Genomic DNA, 20714 nt, shown 5'->3' on the forward strand with positions numbered 1-20714 from the left:
AAAACTGTAACTCGAAAACGGTTTGTCCGATCGATTCGAGATCTTCTACAAATTTGTAGGTATTGTTTAGGACTATATGGAGAAAAATATGCACGGTAAAAAAAGTTACAGATTATTTTTTATTTCAAAAACAAAATTTTAAAATCGATTTTCTCCAGAAACGCAGTTTCGTTTTTTTTTTATTTTTGAATATGTTTTAGGGGACAACTTATGTGATTTATTGCACAATGTTTTATAATGGAAAAATTATGGACAAAAAAGTTATGATTTTTTAAAATATTACAGATTTTGAAAATAAAAATCGAAATAGAGGAAAACAATAATTTTTTATGTGATTATTTGAAAGTACAGAAAAATTGCAATCGAAAAGTACTTAAGTAATTTTTTTCTAGGTTGCATCAATTTCGAGATATACTCACATTTATATAAAATTTTCAAATAAAAAAAGAAAAATAGGCCCTTTTCAAGCATATTTCGTGTTTCTCCATTCCAGAAAAAAAGATATTTTGATTGAGCGAATCGTAGCTAAATCGTTTATTGTTTGATCGAAACATTTATGCTTAAGTATTGAAAAAAGAGTGCACGGTAAAAAATATAAACGATTTTTTCAAATGAAAATATGAAGCTAATAGTTCTTAAAAACCGCAACATTGATGTTTTTAATTTTTGGATATATTTTGCGATTGTTGTAGGTATTGTTTAGGACTAGTTGGAAAAAAATATGCACGGTAAAAAATAATGACAGATTTTTTAATTAAAAAAAAAATAAAATCGATTTTCTATGAAAATGCATCTGTGATTTTTATTATTTTTGGACATGTTTTAGGGGACAACTTTTGTGATTTATTGCACAATGTTTCATAATGGAAGAATTATGGACAAAAAAGTTATAATTTTATAAAATATTACAAATTTTGAAAAAAATCGAAATAAAGGAAAACAATATTTTTTTATGTGTTTATTTGATAGTACAGAAAATGCATTAGAAGAGTACTTAAGTAAAATTTTTCTAGGTTGCATCAATTTCGAGATATACTCATACTTAAAAAAAAATTTCAAACAAAAAAACGAAAATAGGCCTTTTTCAAACATATTTCGTGTTTCTCCATTCCGGAAAATTTTATTTTGAGTTCAACAACACAAACCAAGTCAAGTCAAGTACACAACACTGAAGACGGCTTTACAGTTGAGGTTGAAATACACGTATCTGTCGAAGGATACAATAGTAGAATTAAAAGGAACAGTACTTCTCATCTTTTTGTATATTTTACTTACTAAATTACCTAGTGGTGTTCAAATAGGATTTTTATCTTTTGCAAAAATTGAGACCGAAGAATTGTAAATTGTTGACTAGCTCTGGAACACATAATGTGTGCGTATGTACTATTCACGAAAATGTTAATTTGATAATCCATAGTTTAAAGAAATATAATTTACTGCATGATTTAATTTTTTTTACTGATAGTTTATTTTGTGAAACAAAAACAGTGGATTGCACCTTACGTTTTTGTGAAAAATGTTCAGGTTCTACTACCTTTGAACGAAGCTTGTTATCAGAAATCGAAGAGAATGGCATTGATGAATTACAATTTGAACAGTGGGTCACAACCGACAGGTGTGATATTGACACTTTTTTAAAGCAGCCTGATAAATTTGTATCATATTTTACTCGTAAATTGGAGAAACTAATACCTCATGATTTCATCAAAAAAGAGCAAGCTACATTTTTAAATAACACAAAAAACAATTTGATAGAAGGTGAATTTGTGGTAGTTTGTGATTTTTCGGAAAACTACACATTTATTCTTCAAGATGAAGTTCAAAGCCATCATTGGAATGCTCAGCAAGCTACTTTGCATCCGTTTGTAATATATTATCGTCAAGATGGCAAAGTCAATCATTTAAGTTTTGTTGTAATTTTAGAAGATTTGCGCCACGATTCTGTATCTGTCAACTTATTCATATCTAAAATGATAGATTTTTTGCGATTGGATCACAAATTAACTGTCAACAAGATATATTTTATGTCTGACGGAGCTGCATCACAGTATAAAAATAGGAAGAACTTTTCAACTCTTTGGCAATTTAAAATCAAATATGATATAGAAGTTGAATGGCATTTTTTTGCAACATCACATGGAAAAGGGCCATGCAATGCCATAGGAGGGACACTAAAACGTATGGCTACCAGAGCCAGTCTTGCCAAAGAACGTGCACATCCGATAAAAAATGCTAAAGAAGGAGGAATATTATATCATTGCACAAGAACTTAACCAACTATTTTCAAGTGCAAAAACAGTTCAAGGCACTCAAAAATATCACTCGTTTATCCCTATCTCTGAAACACAAATTGAAGTGAGACAATTTTCGAGCTGTGACGATAACAAGAAAGATTATATCAACATCTTTTAAGAAATAAAATTGCAGTATATATATAAAAAAAAAAACAAAAAAAACAGAAAACAAACAAAAAAAAACAAACTCCTTTTTCATGGTTGTACGATATTGCCGCGATGAGAGGGCTTTACCCATTAGCCGAGCTTAGCCGGCCCAGATAGCCGTAGCAGTAAACGCGCAGTGACCATGCTGAGGGTCGTGGGTTCGAATCCCGCTGGTCGAGGATCTTTTCGTAAAGGAAATTTTCTCGAATCCCAGGGCATAGAGTATCATCGTACCTGCCACACGATATACACATGCAAAAATGGTCAATCGGCAAAGAAAGCTCTCAGTTAGTAACTGTGGAAGTGCTCATAAGAACACTAATCAGAGAAACAGGCTTTAACTCAGTTGGGACGTAACGCCAGAAAGAAGAAGAAGAAGAAGCCCTGGGGACCAAAAGTACACTGTTGTGATAGAATCACATTTTTAATGCCACGTTTAGATTTACCGTGTATATCTCGGAAGTGATGCATCTTAGCTAAATTTTACTTGAGTATTTTTCGATAGAAATTTTTCATATATAAAAATATATAGTTATTTTTCGGTACTCAAAAAAATCGTTTTACATAAATTTGTTTTATTTATTTTTTTAAATAATTTATTTTTTATCCAAAAATTTTCCATTTTGAGGCATTGTGAAGAAATTACAAACAATATGCTGCAAAACATATCCAAAAATTAAAAACATTAATTTTGCGGTTTACTTTAAAAAATTAATTTTGCGGTACTTACTTTAAAAATTTTAAATTTTTAATTTTTTTCAGGGATTTTTTTATTTTCCGTGTAATTAACGGAAAAACAGGTTTGAAATTATTTTAATACCACCAAGCTCTTCTTCTGTGATAGGTTGATCGTAGAAAAATATAAAAGGTACGATTTTTTATATTACACGGTAAATGAACCCCAGGCATTTGTAAATTATATAAGAATACATTTTTTCAAACAATTTTCAAAAATACAAAAAAGTTTCAAAAGTCATAAAAAACTTTTCTAATATGCGTGTTATGAGTCAAGGTTTAAACCAAAAATAAAATAATTTTGATTTTCGAGCTACGAAAATATACACAAAATTCCAAAGTGTACCCCGTCTAAGGGCGGGGTTGGGTATTAGAGGGTTAATTTGTCACAGAATTCAAACTTACAATGCTTATCAATAATTTCCACAAAACTTTTGATGCTCAGAAGTTATTTTCTGATGGTTTAGAAAAGACGTATTGTATTTTATCAGCGCAGTCGCTTCAAGTTGGGCTACTGTGAAACAGTCCTGATATTGTGTGGTGGTTCCGTGCTTTATGCTTTATTTCGTGCAATTATCACATTTTAATAGCAAAATGAAATGTATTTCGACAACAATCGCAGTAAAGACTAGCGTCTCTTCCAGAGGCTGGAAAACTTCTCTGCCAGAGGCTTAAAAGCTTTTCTTCCAGATGCTGGAAAGCTTCTCTTCCATAGGCTGTAAAGTTCCTCTTCTAGAGGATGGAATGCTTCTCTTCCAGAGTCTGGAAAACTTCTCTCCTAGAGTCTTGAAAACTTCTCTTCCTGGAAAGCTTCTCTTCCAGAGGCTGGAAAGCTTCTCTTTCAGATGCTGTAGAGGTTCTTTTTTAGATTTTCGAAAGTTTCTCTTCCAAAGGCTGGAAATCTTATCTTCCAGAGGCAGGAAAACTTATCTTCCTGAGGTTGGAAAGCTTCTCTTCCAGAGGCTGGAAAGCTTATCTTTAAGATGCTGATAAGCTTCTCTTCCTGAGACTGATAAGTTTCTCTTCCAGAGGCTGGAAAGCTTCTCTTCCAAAGGATGAAAAGCTTCTCTTTCAGATGCTGTAAAGCATCTCTTTAAGATTCTGGAAAGTTTCTCTTCCATAGACTGTAAAGCTTCTGTCCCAAAAGCTAGAAAGCTTCTCTTTCTCTCAGGTGCTGGAAAACATCTTTTTTAGATTCTGGAAAGTTTCTCTGCTGGAAAGTTTCTCCAGATGCTGGAAAGCTTCTCTTCCAGAGGCTGGTAGACTTCTCTTTCAGATGCTGATAAGCCTTTCTTCCAGAGGCTGGACTGCTTTTCTTTCAGATGCTGTAAAACATCTCTTTTAGATTCTGGAAAATTTATCTTCCAGAGGCTGTAAAGCTTTTCTTTCAAAACCTGAAAAGCTTCTTCTCCAGAGGCTAGAAAGCTTCTTTTTTAGAGTCTGGAAAACTTCTCTTCCAGAGGCTTAAAAGCTTTTCTTTCAGATGCTGGAAAGCTTCTCTTCCATAGGCTGTAAAACTCCTCTTCTAGAGTCTGGAAAGCTTCTCTTCCAGAGGCTGGAAAGCTTCTCTTTCTGATTCCGGAAAAATTCTCTTCCATTGGCTGTAAAATTTCTCTTCCATAGGCTGTAAAGCTTCTCTTCTAGAAGCTAGAAAGCTTCTCTTCCAGAGGTTGTAAGGCTTCTCTTCCAAAGGCTAGAGCTTCTCTTCCAGAGCACTGTGTTTTATTTTCTCGTTTTCATGCGCTTTTTGAATAGCGCCCTAATCGTTGCAGAGGCGACTCGTAACCTCACTTTTTACCTGTTCTACGAATCTAAAAATGATTAATTTGGTAGAATTTGATTATAAAGCAAACAGTAAATTATTGGAATCGTCCTTTCTAACAGATCTATTCTAAATAGATGCTAACTTGTTGCTGAAATTGAAGAATTTCTATTCGTGGAACAGGTAGATTTGAGGTTAGGGAATCGCCACTGAACCGTTGATTTTAGCGATATAGTTTGTTCGGAGAAGTTTCTTGGTATATTAATGCGCAACTTTTGACGAAAAAAGTTTTGTGATCAATCCACCTAGCAGTGAGATAGAAAAACTATTTTTTCAAAACATTTAGATAGACATATGGTGTCTTCGGCAAAGTTGAAGAATTGGCAATTTGAAACAACTTTGTCGAAGACACAATTTTTCTAACTCTTATACTTTTTGAGATATATGCCGTTGTATGTGAATGACCCCTAAAAATCATATTTTTTATCATAACTCTTTTCCAAGATTTTTAACATTTTTTGTGTTTTCTACAAAGTTGTTTGTCATAGAAAAAACCGTGTTTTTGCTGAACATATCATCACCCTATCTTTTAAAGTAACAAAGTTATTCATGAATTACTCTTTTTTCAAGGAGTAGTTTAGGCCTCTATAACTGGCTTCGGCGCAAAATGGCGCAGACAACTCTTACAAATCATGAAAGTACCATATCTCCCCTTCCGGCAGTTGATAACAACTTTTGTCTATAAGCGTCTTTGCATGGGTTTTCACCAAGACAAATTAAAGACCTCCATGTCTCTTGCAGTTGCCCAAAATTTTATGGCTCATAAGATAATCTAGAATGCCGTGAAAAGTGTACTGCGATCTGTCAAACTTGGGTACCTTTTGTACTACCGAGGGACCGAATGCAGTACTAGAAGTGGTACTCAATCTGAGTACGAGTGGGACGCACCTGATCGCAGTCTACACCTACTGTCGTCTGCACTGGTAGCACACAGAGAAAAATCAGATACATGTTGTGGTACTTCTTGACTTGACAGCTTGAATAATAATAATAAACTCTTTTAAAAGCACGGCCTGCTCAGTGTAATGCTCAACTACCACATCTCCTTTTCTTCGACAGAAGATGTGCTTTTACTCTAAATGGACTAGATGATATTTTGGCGTGTTAAAGACATTAAGAACTCCATCAGTTCTGATCTTTCTAATGCTATTCTGATGCCTGGGGTACGTTTTTCTGAAACCATTGAAAAACACTTGGTCCAGTCTATCTGAGCAGCGACCATATAGGATCGCTTTTTTGCTCTAAGTAGACAACTTTTATTTCACAATTAAATTCACAATTCTAGTCTGGTCTGGTGGTCTGGCGCCATTTAACGTTTCTATCGGAAATTGGCCTCAAATTTGTTTTTGACTATTTATATTGGTTGGATTCACTAAGAGCGCTTCCTGTTGAAGCGAGCATTTGGTTTTGCTAGACACAATGGATCGTATGACACGACAGCTGAAAACTGTCTTTAGAACTGCTCCCTTCAAAAGCGATCTTTTAGGCACATTTTTTTATGTTAATTACACTTGCCTTCCCAGCTGAATTAATCAGCCACTGATGATCCCTTATGTCTGTATTTTCAGATCAGTATTCAGGATTTAATTATTTTAATAATATGGCCTTTCCCTCAGATCTGCATTTTCGATTGGATTATAATTCACTTGTCGCTTTCCCATTATGAAAAACAGTTTTGCTTTACCGGCCATTTTCCTTGCCTTCTCCGACTGATTTTTCAACCGTCGTTAAGGCGTCTCCCTCTCATGAGGCGAAACATACTTATTGCCTTCTCTGGTCGGATTTTCATCCACCATTTCGGCGTCTCCCTTATTTAAGGCGAGACATTCTTGCCTTCTCCGGTTTTTTTCACCGTTAAGGCGTCTCCCTACCATTAGGCGAGACATTTCTCTTGCCCTCTCCGGTCGGATTTTCATCCGCCGTTAAGGCGTCTCCCTATTTTTAGGCGAGACTTTTCGTTTTCCCTCATACCTGATCCGATCAGATGCTATCCGTCGGAAATGCAGGTATACCTTATAGTTACCCTTAATCGATGAGTCCAGAAACAACTTGAGGTCCGTTCCGTTCCTATATAGATTCCGGCTGTGGGTTCTTACTCGTCGCCAATGTGGTACTTCTTGACTTGACAGCTTGAATAATAATAATAAACTCTTTTAAAAGCACGGCCTGCTCAGTGTAATGCTCAACTACCACACATGTTTTTACTTTGCACTGTACAAAAATCAAACAGTGAATAATCAATTTTCTCCATTTTAGTGTAACATACTCCCCCCGGTTAATTCTCTTTGGGCTCTGATTGATCCGTGCAGTCATCGATGGGAAGCACAGCGATCTGGGTTGTCGGTCGCTTGTAGATGCTCTTACCACTCGTACAACTCCGTCCTTACTTGAAAGTGTTTCAACAATGCGAACCAACATCCAGGCCTTGGGTGGCATGTTGTCCTTCTCCAGAATCACCAGCAATCCAGTTCGTAGCAACGTAGGGCCCTTGTACCATTTGCTGCGCTTCTAAAGACCCATCACGTACTCATTTGACCACCGTTGCCAACAATGCTGCATTCGTTTTTGCACTAGTTGAAAACGTGACAAGCTCGTCTCCTTCAGCTCATCGTACAGTGGTTCTACTACCGCGTCAGTCCCCGTCCGACTAGGAAGTGTCCTGGATTCAGCACTTCGTAATCGAAGGGATCATCCGTCAGCTGCACAAGAGGTCTCGAGTTCAATACACCTTCTATTTGGACCAATAAAGTGTTCAACTCTTCATAGGTTAGGTAGCTTTCGTTTAGAGTCTTGCACAGATGGGATTTCATGCATTTGACATTGCCTCCCTGGTGTGGGGCCTTGGGAGGGTTGAAACTCCATTTGATTCCTCTGGGCTGGCAGAACTCGTTCACTTTGTCGGCCTGCACCTGAGACTGTAGCAGGTTCAACAGTTCGGAAAGTTCTCAGTCTGCTCCCCCATAGTTAGTTTCATTGACGGAGAATAGCTCAGATGGATTTCCTCGTCGATTAGCAAATCGATGAAGCACTGCCAGGAAACCATCGGTCGTCAACCAGTTCTAGATGTATGGATTTGGTGGACATGCATACAAAAAGACACACGTACACCTTCACCTTAGCTCTCATTCGTCCAACCTTAATGAAGAATGGTCCTGTGAAATCAATTCCAGTCTTGGCGAAGGGTTGAGCAGCAGTAACTCGACACCTCGGAAGATCGCCCATATACTGCTGTACGTCTCTGGGGTTGGTCCGGAAGCAAACTACACATTTCCTCAGGACTCGGTGAATAGCTCGCTTTGCGTTCACTGGCCAAAATTTCTGTCGGACCACAGCAAGTAGTCCATTCAAACCGACATGAAGATGCTCATGTTGCAAAGCTTCTATTAGCACCTCCGTGAAGTGGCTATTCTCCGGCAAAATCATCGGGTGCTTCAAGTCCTACGGCAGTTCGAAATTCTTTATGCGACCGCCGACTCGCAGCAGCCTTTCGTTGTCGTAGTGCATTAGGTTCCGGTACCAAAGTCTTCCGGTTCCAGCACACTACATTCATCGTCTTCAATAGGGATCACACTTGGGCCAAACCACCATTATTCACACCGCATTAAATCCTCAGGGAATGCATCACGTGACACCAAATCCACTGGGTTGTGCTGAGTCCAAATATAGTTCCACGTGTGCCACGCAAAAAGTTTTCTTATTTTCACTACACGGTTTTTTACCAATACTGGGGTATTTGACTTCATTAGTTTCAACCAGTTCAACACTATGTTCGAGTTGAATTTGAAGCATAATCCCAGCTGCCAGGTTTGGGGTGGCATATTCTCCTCCTTCACTATAATCAACATTCCATTCTTGATAGAAGATGGTGATTTGTTGTACTTTCCTCGTCTTTGTTGCTCTGTTACGTAGTCGTTGGACCAACGTCGCCAAAAGGTTTGCTTATGCTTCTGCACGAGTTGGTACCTTGATAGTGAACTCTCTCGTAGTCCCTGATAAAGTGGCTCTGCTACAGCAATAAGTTCACGTCCGATAAGGAAATGAGCTGGACTTAATGCTTGGTAATCACAAGGGTCATCGGATTGCTGACACAAAGGGCGGGAATTTAGAATAGCCTCAATTTGTACCAGCAATGTATTCATCTCTTCGTCGTTTAGGTAGGCCTCCTTCAAAACACGATGCAAATGATATTTAACACATTAAACCCCTGCTTCCCATAGACCCCCTTGGTGTGGCGCCTTGGGTGGGTTAAACTTCCAGTCGATGCATCGAACTTGACAGAATTCTGCAATCTTCTTCTGCATCAACTGCGACGTAAGCATATCGTAGAATTCTTTAAGTTGATGGTCTCCACCTACGAAGTTAGTGCCTCGATCTGATCTCATTTCCGAAACGTTGCCTCTTCGCCCAACAAATCTGTGCAGTGCAGCCAGGAACGATTCCGTCGATAATGACGTAACCAGCTCGAGGTGCAGTGCCTTTGTCGTCATGCATACAAATAATGCAATATACGCCTTCACCGGTGATTTCATTCGACCTTGCTTCAACAATAATGGACCGGTGTAGTCCACTCCAGTTCTCGGAAATGGAAGGGCTTCAGTCACGCGATAACTTGATAAGTCACCCATAAATTGCTGGACATCAGTTGGATTCACCCGGAAGTAACGCCACACCTTTTCAGCACTAGATAGACGACTCGTTTGGCATTAACTGGCCAGAATCTCTTTCTGATCACGGAAAGCAGTCCGTTACGTCCGATGTGCAAATTCTACCTATGTAGAGCGTCAATTAGGATTTCTGTAAGATGTTGCCCTTTCGGTAGAATGAGGGGGTGCTTCTGTTCTCGAGGTAAGTTAGAATGACGAATGCGTCCACCAACTCTAAGCATCCGTTCATTTTCGTCGAATACTGGGTTGAGGTTTCGAAGCTTGCTCTTCACCGAACGATTGTTTTGAATACAAACAATTTCTTCTTCATATGATGCCAATTGAACCACTCTTACCATCAACATTTCCGCTTTACGCAGATCGCCAACGCTAAGTGGACCTTGTCGTCGATCGCCTAATTTAGATCTGCTCGCCTCCGGAAAGTCGCAGCAGCAGTACCATAGGTAACCGTAGAAAGTTGGATTGTTTTCAACTCCTGCTGACGGTTGTCTCTCCACACGATCCTTTGGTATTTTTGATCATCTTCGTGTACCATTACCTGGCGGTACATTTTTTGCACGTCGGCGGTGAAGACGTACCTGCGACATCGAAAACGCAGCACTATATCGAACAAGGAACGCTGTACGGTGGGCCCAATCATCTTTTTTTTTTTTTTTAATTTCTTTATTAGTATCTTTCCAAACATTACATTCATTTCATATATCTAGGTGTTCTGTGTTATTTGACAACACTATCATCCTAATTTGGTAAAACAAATTTAAGATTTAATTAACATTTTGTTAACAACATATTACATTTCATTTGCCGTAGCAGTTCATTTTTTTTTTACAGGTGAGTTGATTTCACCTGCTTTTAAGAGAAAAAAAAATGTTTTTAATATACTTAACCTAACTTAACCTAAACATATAACGCATTAATCGTGGCAATAGAAGATTGTAACGATTTTTACCTGAAATTATTAATGATTGTATTTGACATTTGTTCCAATGTTTCAACATTGGATATTCTATGTAACTCATTGGTACCATACCAGGGAGGAAGCCTCAGAATCATTTTCAAAATTTTATTTTGAATTCTCTGCAGAGCTTTCTTCCTGGTATTACAACAGCTAGTCCATATTGGTACAGCATACAACATGGCTGGCCTGAAAATTTGTTTGAATATCAACAGCTTGTTCTTAAGACAAAGTTTTGATTTTCTATTAATAAGGGGATAGAGACATTTTACATATTTATTACATTTGGCTTGAATGCCCTCAATGTGATTTTTGAAAGTTAAATTCTTATCTAGCATGAGCCCTAGATATTTAATTTCATCTGACCAATTTATTGGAACCCCTCTCATCGTGACAACATGTCTACTTGAAGGTTTCAAATAATGAGCTTTTGGTTTATGTGGGAATATTATTAGTTGAGTTTTGGAAGCATTAGGAGAAATCTTCCATTTTTGCAAGTATGAAGAAAAAATATCCAAACTTTTTTGCAATCGACTACAGATGACACGCAGGCTTCGTCCTTTGGCGGAGAGGCCTGTGTCATCCGCAAACGAAGATTTTTGACATCCCTGAGGTAGCTCAGGTAAGTCAGATGTGAAAATATTGTATAATATTGGTCCCAAAATGCTGCCTTGAGGAACACCAGCTCTTACAGGAAGTCTTTCAGATCTGGAGTTCTGATAATTAACCTGAAGTGTACGATTTAACAGATAACTTTGAATTATTCTAATAATGTATGTTGGAAAATTAAAGTGTTTTAATTTTACAATCAAACATTCATGCCAAACACTGTCGAATGCTTTTTCTATGTCTAGAAGAGCAAGACCAGTAGAATAGCCTTCAGATTTGTTGGAACGGATCAAATTTGTTACACGTAAAAGTTGATGAGTGGTCGAATGTCCATGGCGGAATCCGAACTGTTCATTGGCAAAAATTGAATTTTCGTTGATGTCGGCCATCATTCTGTTCAAAATAACCTTTTCAAAAAGTTTACTTATGGAGGAAAGCAAACTGATTGGACGATAGCTAGAAGCTTCTGCTGGATTTTTGTCTGGTTTTAAAATTGGAACAACCTTAGCATTTTTCCATTTGTCAGGAAAATATGCTAATTGAAAACATTTGTTAAATATATCAACTAAAAATGATAAGCTACTTTCTGGAAGTTTCTTGATGAGGATGTAGAAAATTCCATCATCGCCAGGAGCTTTCATGTTTTTGATTTTTTTAATAATAGTTCTCACTTCTTCCAAATCAGTCTCCCAGGCATTTTCGAAAACGTTCTCCTGATTGAGAATATTTTCGAACTCCTGAGTAACTTCATTTTCAATTGGACTAGTAAGTCCTAAATTAAAATTGTGCGCACTTTCAAACTGCATAGCAAGTTTTTGAGCTTTTTCGCAATTAGTTAGTAATAATTTGTGTTCCTCTCTCAATGCCGGTATTGGCTTCTGAGGTTTTTTCAAGATTTTCGATAATTTCCAAAAGGGCTTAGAGCCAGGGTCCAATTGAGAAATTTTATTTTCAAAATTTTTGTTTCTTAATTGAGCAAAACGTTTCTTGATTTCTTTCTGCAAATCCTGCCATATAATTTTCATAGCAGGATCGCGAGTGCGTTGAAATTGCCTTCTCCTAACGTTTTTTAAGACGGATCAAGAGTTTAAGATCATCGTCTATAATCACGGATTCAAATTTTACTTCACATTTTGGAATTGCAATGCTCCGGGCTTCAACAATGGAATTTGTTAAAGTTTCAAGAGCATTGTCAATATCAAGTTTAGTTTCTAAAGAAATGTTAACATCAAGATTGGAGTCAACATACGTTTTATATATATTCCAGTCGGCTCGTAAATAATTGAAAGTGGAGCTGATAGGATTGAGAATCGCTTCTTGGGATATTTGAAATGTAACAGGGACATGATCAGAATCAAAATCAGCATGAGTAATCAGTTGGCTACAAAGATTACTAGAGTCGGTTAAGACCAAATCAATCGTAGATGAATTTCTAGAAGAGGAAAAACATGTGGGGCTATCAGGGTATTGAATTGAGAAATATCCTGAAGAGCACTCATCAAATAAAATTCTGCCGTTGGAATTACTTTGAGAATTATTCCATGACCGATGTTTGGCATTAAAGTCACCAATGACAAAAAATTTTGACTTATTGCGAGTCAATTTACGCAAGTCAGTTTGGAGCAAATTAACTTGCTGCCCAGAGCATTGAAAAGGCAAATAGGCAGCTATGAAAGTATATTTACCAAACTGTGTTTCAACAGAAACACCTAAAGTTTCAAAAACTTTAGTTTCAAATGATGAAAACAGTTGATGCTTTATACGCCTATGAATGATGATTGCAACTCCCCCACATGCCCCATCAAGTCGATCATTACGATAAACAAAAAAGTTAGGATCTCTTTTGAGTTTAGATCCAGGTTTTAAATACGTTTCGGTAATAACTGCTATGTGCACGTTATTAACCGTAAGAAAATTAAACAGCTCGTCCTCTTTACCATTCAGAGAACGAGCATTCCAATTTAAAATATTTAAATTATTATTTGGATCCATTAGAAAAACGTAATCCAATAACAATTTGATTTGTAAATTTTACACCTACTTGGACTGCTTCAGTCATAGTGGTGGCTTTGAACATTGCATCAATCATTAGATTCAATTGTTCAGTTAGAAAATTAAAATCAGAGGCAGACATGTCATGTGATTTCCCATTGGAATTTCCGGTAGACGAAGAAGCGGAGTTACCTGTGGCGGTAGGGTTTTTTCCATTTGATTTGAAACAAGTAGAATGGGTACCCATGGATCGAACAGGGGAGGATTTCGAATTTCCTGCTACGATATCGGCAAAGGATTTACCGTGGGTAGATACATTCGAAATAGAAAGATTCGAACGGCTACCCGACGGATTAAAATTAGTTTGTGAATGAGCATGATTATGATCTTCCTGATGGGTATGATTCATGATCAAGCGATCGTTAACTGAAAAATGAGCATTGTTCGATACTCTACCAGGCAAATTCCGGAAACGACCGTTATCGTAACGGATATTATCTTTCATCTGCCTGGCACGAGCCTCAATGACCTTTTTGCGTGAAGGACAATTCCAAAAATTGGACTTATGGTTAGCCCCGCAATTACAACATATGAATTTGGTGGTATCTTCCTTCACTGGACAGACGTCTTTGGCGTGAGAAGAACCTCCGCAAATCATGCATTTAGCATCCATGCGACAATTTTTTGTACCATGACCCCACTTTTGGCACCGACGGCACTGAGTGGGGTTCTGGTAATTTCCTCCAGGTTTCTGGAAATGTTCCCATGTCACACGGACATCAAACAAAAGTTTTGCTTTTTCTAAAGCTTTAATATTATTTAGTTCTTTTTTGTTGAAGTGAACTAAATAAAATTCTTGAGAAAGCCCTTTCCGAACAATGCCAGATTGGGTTCTCTTTTTCATAATGATTACTTGGACTGTGGAAAATCCAAGTAAATCATTTATTCCATTTTTGATCTCTTCAGGTGATTTATAGTCACTTGAGAGACCTTTCAAGACAACTTTGAACAAACGTTCAGTTTTGTCGTCATAAGTAAAAAAATTGTGCTTCTTCTCTTCAAGATGTTTGAGAAGAAGCTCACGATCTTTAAGAGTTTCCGGCAAAACGCGACAGTCTCCTTTCTTTGCGATTTGGAAGGAAACCTTGATTCCCCTAATGGAGTTCAAGATCTCCTGCCTAAATCCCCCAAATTCGGAACAACTGACCACGATAGGCTTCCTCACTTGAATCAAAGAGCCTGGGCTAGAGGCTGCTTCGATTTGGTGTTCGGAAAATTTGTCTAGAGCATCGAACTGATTGCTCATTTAGATACAATTATTCATTTCACCCTTGGAAGAGAGTTCGCATTCCGGGGAAGCGTCCTTTCTTGCATTCTTGCCACGTGTAGTGACAGTTTTAAAACCCACTTTTTTGGAAGGAAGTAGTGAATTCAGAGATTCACCCTTCCTTTTGTTAGTTGTTGATACCATGTTTAATTAATAAACGAAAGAAGACGTGACCTTCGAAAGGTTTTTTCCCAAGACGGTGTCCAAGAAGGATTACCACCGCTAGCTTTCGCCAACGGGTCCAGCGAAAAATCGAAGGCACGGGTCCAAACAAGGATCGTAAAGGGATCAATAGTGGAAAAAATAGTACTGTTTAAGTAGCACTGAAAAGTACCGTTTTTAATTTTAGCACTGAAAAGTACTGTTTTTGTAGCACTGAAAAGTACTGTTTTATTGCTTTAGGTAGTTTTTAAGAAAACTTCCAAGAGCAGAGAGAATTCGTGTACGCACAGCACGAAGGTACGATGCGCACTGTGGAAAGTTGGATTGTTTTCAACTCCTGCTGACGGTTGTCTCTCCACACGATCCTTTGGTATTTTTGATCATCTTCGTGTACCATTACCTGGCGGTACATTTATGGCACGTCGGCGGTGAAGACGTACCTGTGACATCGAAAACGCAGCACTATATCGAACAAGGAACGCTGTACGGTGGGCCCAATCATCATAATGTCGTTCAATGATAGGTTGGTGGAGCTCCGGGCCGATGCATCAAATACAACTCTTAACTTAGTTGTCGAGTTGTCCGGTTTAAGCACACAGTGGTGAGGTAGATAGAATGCTTCTTCATCAGCCTTATAAACCTCACGAGCATGGCCAAGCGAAATATATTCTTCAAGAAACGCCTTGTACTGCTGTTTCAGGTCAGGATTCCTATCAAGCCTGCGCTCCAAAACAAAAAAATCGCTTCTCAGCTTGCTGTCTCGACTGTCCTAATTCACTTGGATTTGTACGAAATGGTAATCGTACCACGTAGCGTCCGGATTCGTTTCGCGAGTGCGTCTTCAAGAAGTGTTGCTCACAGTCGAAGCTTGCTTGATGGTTGGTAATAGGAAAATTCTGTTCGTCAATCGACCAAAACTGCCGTAATAGCGTATAAAGCTCCATTTCAGCCGAAGGGATCGGCTGAGCATGGCATACACGGACTGTACCCGTCGATGGACATTCAGATACACGTCCGGACACCAGCCACCCCAGCATACTCTCTTGCAGAATGGGTAGTTCAGCAGCCATCTTTATCTTGCCACTTCGTAGTAGTTCAAAGAACACTTCCGCTCCAATTAACAAATCGATTCGGCTGGGTTCGAAGAAGGACGAGTTGGCCAGTGTCAAGTTTGTTGGTATCGGCCAACGGTCGACATCCACTCTAGCAGGGGGCAGCGTTCCGGTAACCTTCGGCACCACAAGATAATCCAAGCTGAAACCGTATTCCGTTACTCTGGACAGAACTTTAGCTTCCACTTAGAACTTCACAATCGTTTTCATTCCGTTCATGCCAACTACAGGAACGTTTGCGGCTTTCTTCTCCATATTCAACAAATCAGCGAGGCGTTGCGACATAAAATTAGCCATTGCACCCGAATCCAGTAGAGCACGGCACTTCTGCTGGACTCCACAAGCGTCGTTGCCAACAAAACCTGATTTTTGGTTTCATTGGCGTTACACAAAAGAGAACAATTTGTCGACGTTGATTCTTCTTTGCCGTGCGATGGCCCCGTTTTAGGCAACGGAAGCATAGCCCGAAATGTTTCGCCTTCCCGTAACGGAGCGTTCACATTCAGTTTCAAGAAAGCATCGCACTTTTCAATGTGGTATTCACCATTGCACAACGCACATGTGTCGTTCCTTTTTCCAACTGTTGCGGTATGGGCCTTCATAGGAGCAAAGGAAGACTGTGTTCTAGACGCCGAGTTCGAATTTCGAATTTTCAATGCTGGCTTTGCTCTCTAACATCGCTCGAGTACTGCTAGTTGATTTCTCAAGACACTAATCATCTTCTTGTATTCCGGAAGTTGTCCGCGTGTGACACTCGATTCCCACACCTTCCTAGTAGCCATATCCAGCTATGAAGCGATAAGACTGGTGATGATGGCTTCTGACAACTTGTCCATTTTCAAATTGTGATACTCGAGAGAGCTCACACATTTCTCAACTTCATCCAACAGGCCTCATCAGCTGAGCAAATGATTCATTCACCATCGGCTTTACATTTAATAACCTCGTAGTGGTGTCATTGATTAAGGCAGGAAGGTTCTCAAATTGCTGGGTCAACGAGCGCCAAGCTTCCTGGTAATCATTATCCCTGAGTATCTGCGGATCAATTGCTCCATGTGCCTTTCCTATTAGAGCCTTGTCGAGGAAGTGTAGCTTAGTTGCAGCAGAATCGGCAGTACACTTGTCACCAATGTCGCAAAACATCTGCTTGAATTTAAACCAATTCTCGTAGCGACCATCAAAAGTCGGCAGCGCTACTTGCTGCAGTACGAGAGTCGGGGAAAAGGCCACAGGTACACCAGAAGAGCTACAGCCAGCTTGGTGATTACTTCCCTCAATCCAGAGTCAGAAACGTGTCCTGCACCGGCTTGAGCAGCTACGGCGAGTATTCCTTTTTTTTCATCCTCATAAGCTTGCAGCATCTCGCATAAAGCGATACGCGTAAACTCGTATAATTCCTCAAACTCAATGAAGATCGGCTCGAACTCCTCTTTTTTCGAAGGGTCGGCAAGGTAGATTCTGTTCTGGAACCCATTATACTCTTCGTACGCTGAATCAGTGGTCTTCAGGTATAACTTCAACGCGTGTACACTGGTCCGAATCAGCGACTGCTATCGCTTCGCGAATACGTCCCACCTTGACTCTTGTCGTTTCGCAGCAGCGAGATAAAGCCGCCACATTCTCGGCCATTCTACAACGCTCCTTTTCTGCCTTCTGTTTCTCCAACTGCTCTCGCACAGATGAAACGGGCGTGCCAATTCTAACTACAGAAAGACTTGCGCTTCCAGTGGGAGTGAAGAACAGATTATTTTTCAAACCGGATCGCAATTGCATCACTTTGTATTGCTTATTCTTTTCAATTGTTTGTCTTTTTTCTTTGTTAGAAGTTATGTACCTCCAACGTCACTTTTCGGCGAAAAACACCGAATCAAGTTTCAAACTACTTAGTTTATGGACTTATCTCACTTTTGAAGCTTCCCAGTTCAAACTTCCAGATTAATTTCTAGAGAATTTTCTGAAAAATTTCTGTGAGAATTTTTGATGGGATATCTAGAAAAATCCCTGAAAAATCTCAACAGAGTTGCACGATATCCGTCATATCCGTTGATGACTGATATTGAAAATCTGTCAATTTCATTATCGGAAAATTATATATCTTTCGATATGACAACTAACAACACTCTGACAAATCACTGCCAAAAAGGTGATCACGTTGTAACTCTCTTAGTAACTACATTTATCGATAGTTTTTACTGTAATACCTGGGAATGATTGAATTGTTGAAGGAATACCTGAAGCAATAACTGTAAAATTAGGCGCAGGGTTTTTTGTAAGGTTTCTTGCAAAATTCCCTAAATCACGATTTTTTTTTTCCAAAAACTCTGAAATTCATGGATTTTTTTGGAAGAACTCCTGTACAAATCTTTGAAAGATGTCCAAGAGTCACAACTGGAGAAAACGGTGACACAATTAATTGATATATGTGGAGAATATCATATAGAACAGTATCTGGGAAAATTTTCAGAGTTATCCCTGCGGAAATTATTTCGGATAGTAGCGTTGGAGCGCTTAACGAATTCCTGGAACAAATTGTGGAGAAATTCCACCAAGCATCCCTTGTACAACCATTGAAAAAATATCTGGGAAAATTTATGGAAACTCTGAAGAAATTTCTGGAGAAATCTCTGAAGGAGTCCCTAAAAGTGTTCCAGAAGAAATCTCAGAAGTAATATTGTTGAAGGTCTTCATCAAGGAACCTGAGACAAAAAATTCTGAAGAATCCTTAGAATAGTCTTGTAATAGACTTTACATTCACTAGAATTATGAACTACACACTTAAATTATTTCACCGACCTCAGTAAAACTTTTCGCCGAGAACCCAACAGCTGAGAATTCGGTAATTTTCAATGCCGAATCTCGGTACTTATTTTACAAAGATTTCGACAATCCAAAATTTTTGCCGAGATCTCGGCGAACGTTACCGAGATTCGGTAAATGTTTACCGAAATCTCGGTTAAAGTTTTACCGAGAATCGACAAATTAATACCGAAATATCAGCTGTTGGGTTCTCGGCGAATCTGTTTAAGTGTGTAGGATTTCTGTAAGCAGAATAAGCAAAAAAGGAGATCAGTTTGGTTAAAATGATGTCCATAAATACCTTCCATTAAAAAAGTGTCTTTTTAGAGATTTGCATGTAAATGGAGACCAAGTCTTTAAAAAACGACCTGCTCACAGCCCTGCCTATTTTAAAAACATTTAGTCGCTACCAGCCTTGTCTCAGCAAGTCGAAGGACAGTTGGGTATTCACCGATTATACCGAAAATTCCTCCTACACTTTAACCGTCTTCTTATAAAGTCTTACCTGCTGCTGATTGAAGTTCTCCTGCAGACTGGTCAGATCCGGGGTCGACCCCGTTCCGGATTCTCCACCGCCGCCTGGATCGTATCCCGACATGGTTCCTACTTCTCCGTCTAGCTGCTCGCTTTAATCCTTATTCACCTTTAGTCACAACGGCAAAAACATATTCTCCTACAAAGAAACAAACAGACACAGCAAAGCAAGGTCATTTAAAATGACGACTTTCACTTTTTTTTTTCGGATTGATCGTCGACGGAATGCGCGTTCATGTTGGATGTTGTTTTACTCGAACAACCTCCTCCTCAGGAATTCGGTTTTCGTTCCACTTGAAGGCGTCCTTTGTCCAAAGCGGAGGCCACTCGTCATTATGCATTGTGCAAAATCAAAACTTGAGAAATTTGCTTCGCCGCAATCGCTGCGTGACGTCAACCATTTCGGTGCAGGGCGAAGGCCGAGTTGTTGTAAGCTTCTTTAATCTTCGATTTCCCCGATGAAAAACACTTTTCCGTTGAAACCTTCTATCGCTTCACACGTCTCCACCGTCAATCCACATTCCACGCCACTTTTAACGCCGAAATACTCACTTTTAACGCTGAATATTCGCTATTTTCCGTAGTAAACGAATGCAACAAACACAGAATTACACATCATCACTTCGAATTTGGCAAGTGACAGCGGACAACTCGGACTCGAAAGAGGAAGTGTTGCCAGGGGCATTTATTTTGCTTTGTTGTTATCCGGTTTTGACGATCATATGGTCGGGACATGGGCGCGCTACGTTGGTGGGGGCAGCGTAGCGCGAAATGTTTCGCACCGGCACACAAAAAAAATCTTGGTAAAGTTATCATATCTGTGTGCTTTTTTCAATTGGGCGAAACTGACGTGATGGCCAAATTGAGAAATCCACCATTGAAATTTTTCAAAAGAAAAATAAATTTCTATTTCTTGTAACAACTGTTTTTTACCCAAATTTCTATCATTCACATGTAGTATGAGTTGTTTCATCAGTTTAACAATTACCACGATTATTGAATCCAATCTTGCTTCTTGAATTTGAAAAAAAACATGGTTGCGTCCTTTCACAACCAACATTTATATTGCGCCCTTTACGATACTCGCCTTTCGTCAACTCAAGAACCCAATTACGCCCGCCGTCCGATTCCTTTTGAGAAATCAGCTGTCAAATCCGCCAGTTTGTTTTGCATTCTGTAATCGTCAGTGTTGATTGCGCCCTTCTGCACAAGTTTGTTTCTCGCGGTTTTCGGTGTCCGTCGGTTCCGGTGTTCGTTTGTTCGGTGATTTTGTGCATATTCTGCAAAGGCCACATCACATTGCATTGGAGCAATGAAAAACGATCCGCGTAGGGAGGCTGCATCCAGCCAATTGTGACCGGAGACAATCCAAGGAATACTTCCGACCGCAAGTCTGCTGATGATGATGAAGTTCCACTACTATGATGAGTGCTCGGCCGGGTGATGTACTCCACCACCCTACTGGGCCGGGTAGTGTACCCCACGGGAGGATATTTATATCGTCGCTGCACGTATGGCGAACAATGGGAGTTTATGGTAAGTGCAGTAGAGCCATCTCAAAACGA

The 20714-nt window shown here is 39.2% G+C and overlaps 1 protein-coding gene across 2 annotated transcripts in view; it reads right to left on the bottom strand.

Moving 5' to 3' along the window:
* LOC5569249 (protein lava lamp) overlaps positions 1-19809 on the bottom strand; it is a 72228-nt gene extending 52419 nt beyond the window's left edge. For both annotated transcript variants that reach the window (XM_021839236.1, XM_021839235.1), the window contains exons 1-2: positions 19702-19809; positions 19121-19288 (exon numbers count right to left, since the gene is read on the bottom strand). In XM_021839236.1, the coding sequence (XP_021694928.1) occupies positions 19121-19213 (93 nt within the window). In that variant the 5' untranslated portion in view covers positions 19214-19288; positions 19702-19809. The remainder of the gene's footprint in view (positions 1-19120; positions 19289-19701) is intronic.
* Positions 19810-20714: the final 905 nt, after the last annotated feature.

The sequence above is a fragment of the Aedes aegypti genome, chromosome 1, assembly GCF_002204515.2.
Source record: "Aedes aegypti strain LVP_AGWG chromosome 1, AaegL5.0 Primary Assembly, whole genome shotgun sequence".
Taxonomy (NCBI): Eukaryota; Metazoa; Arthropoda; class Insecta; order Diptera; family Culicidae; genus Aedes; species Aedes aegypti.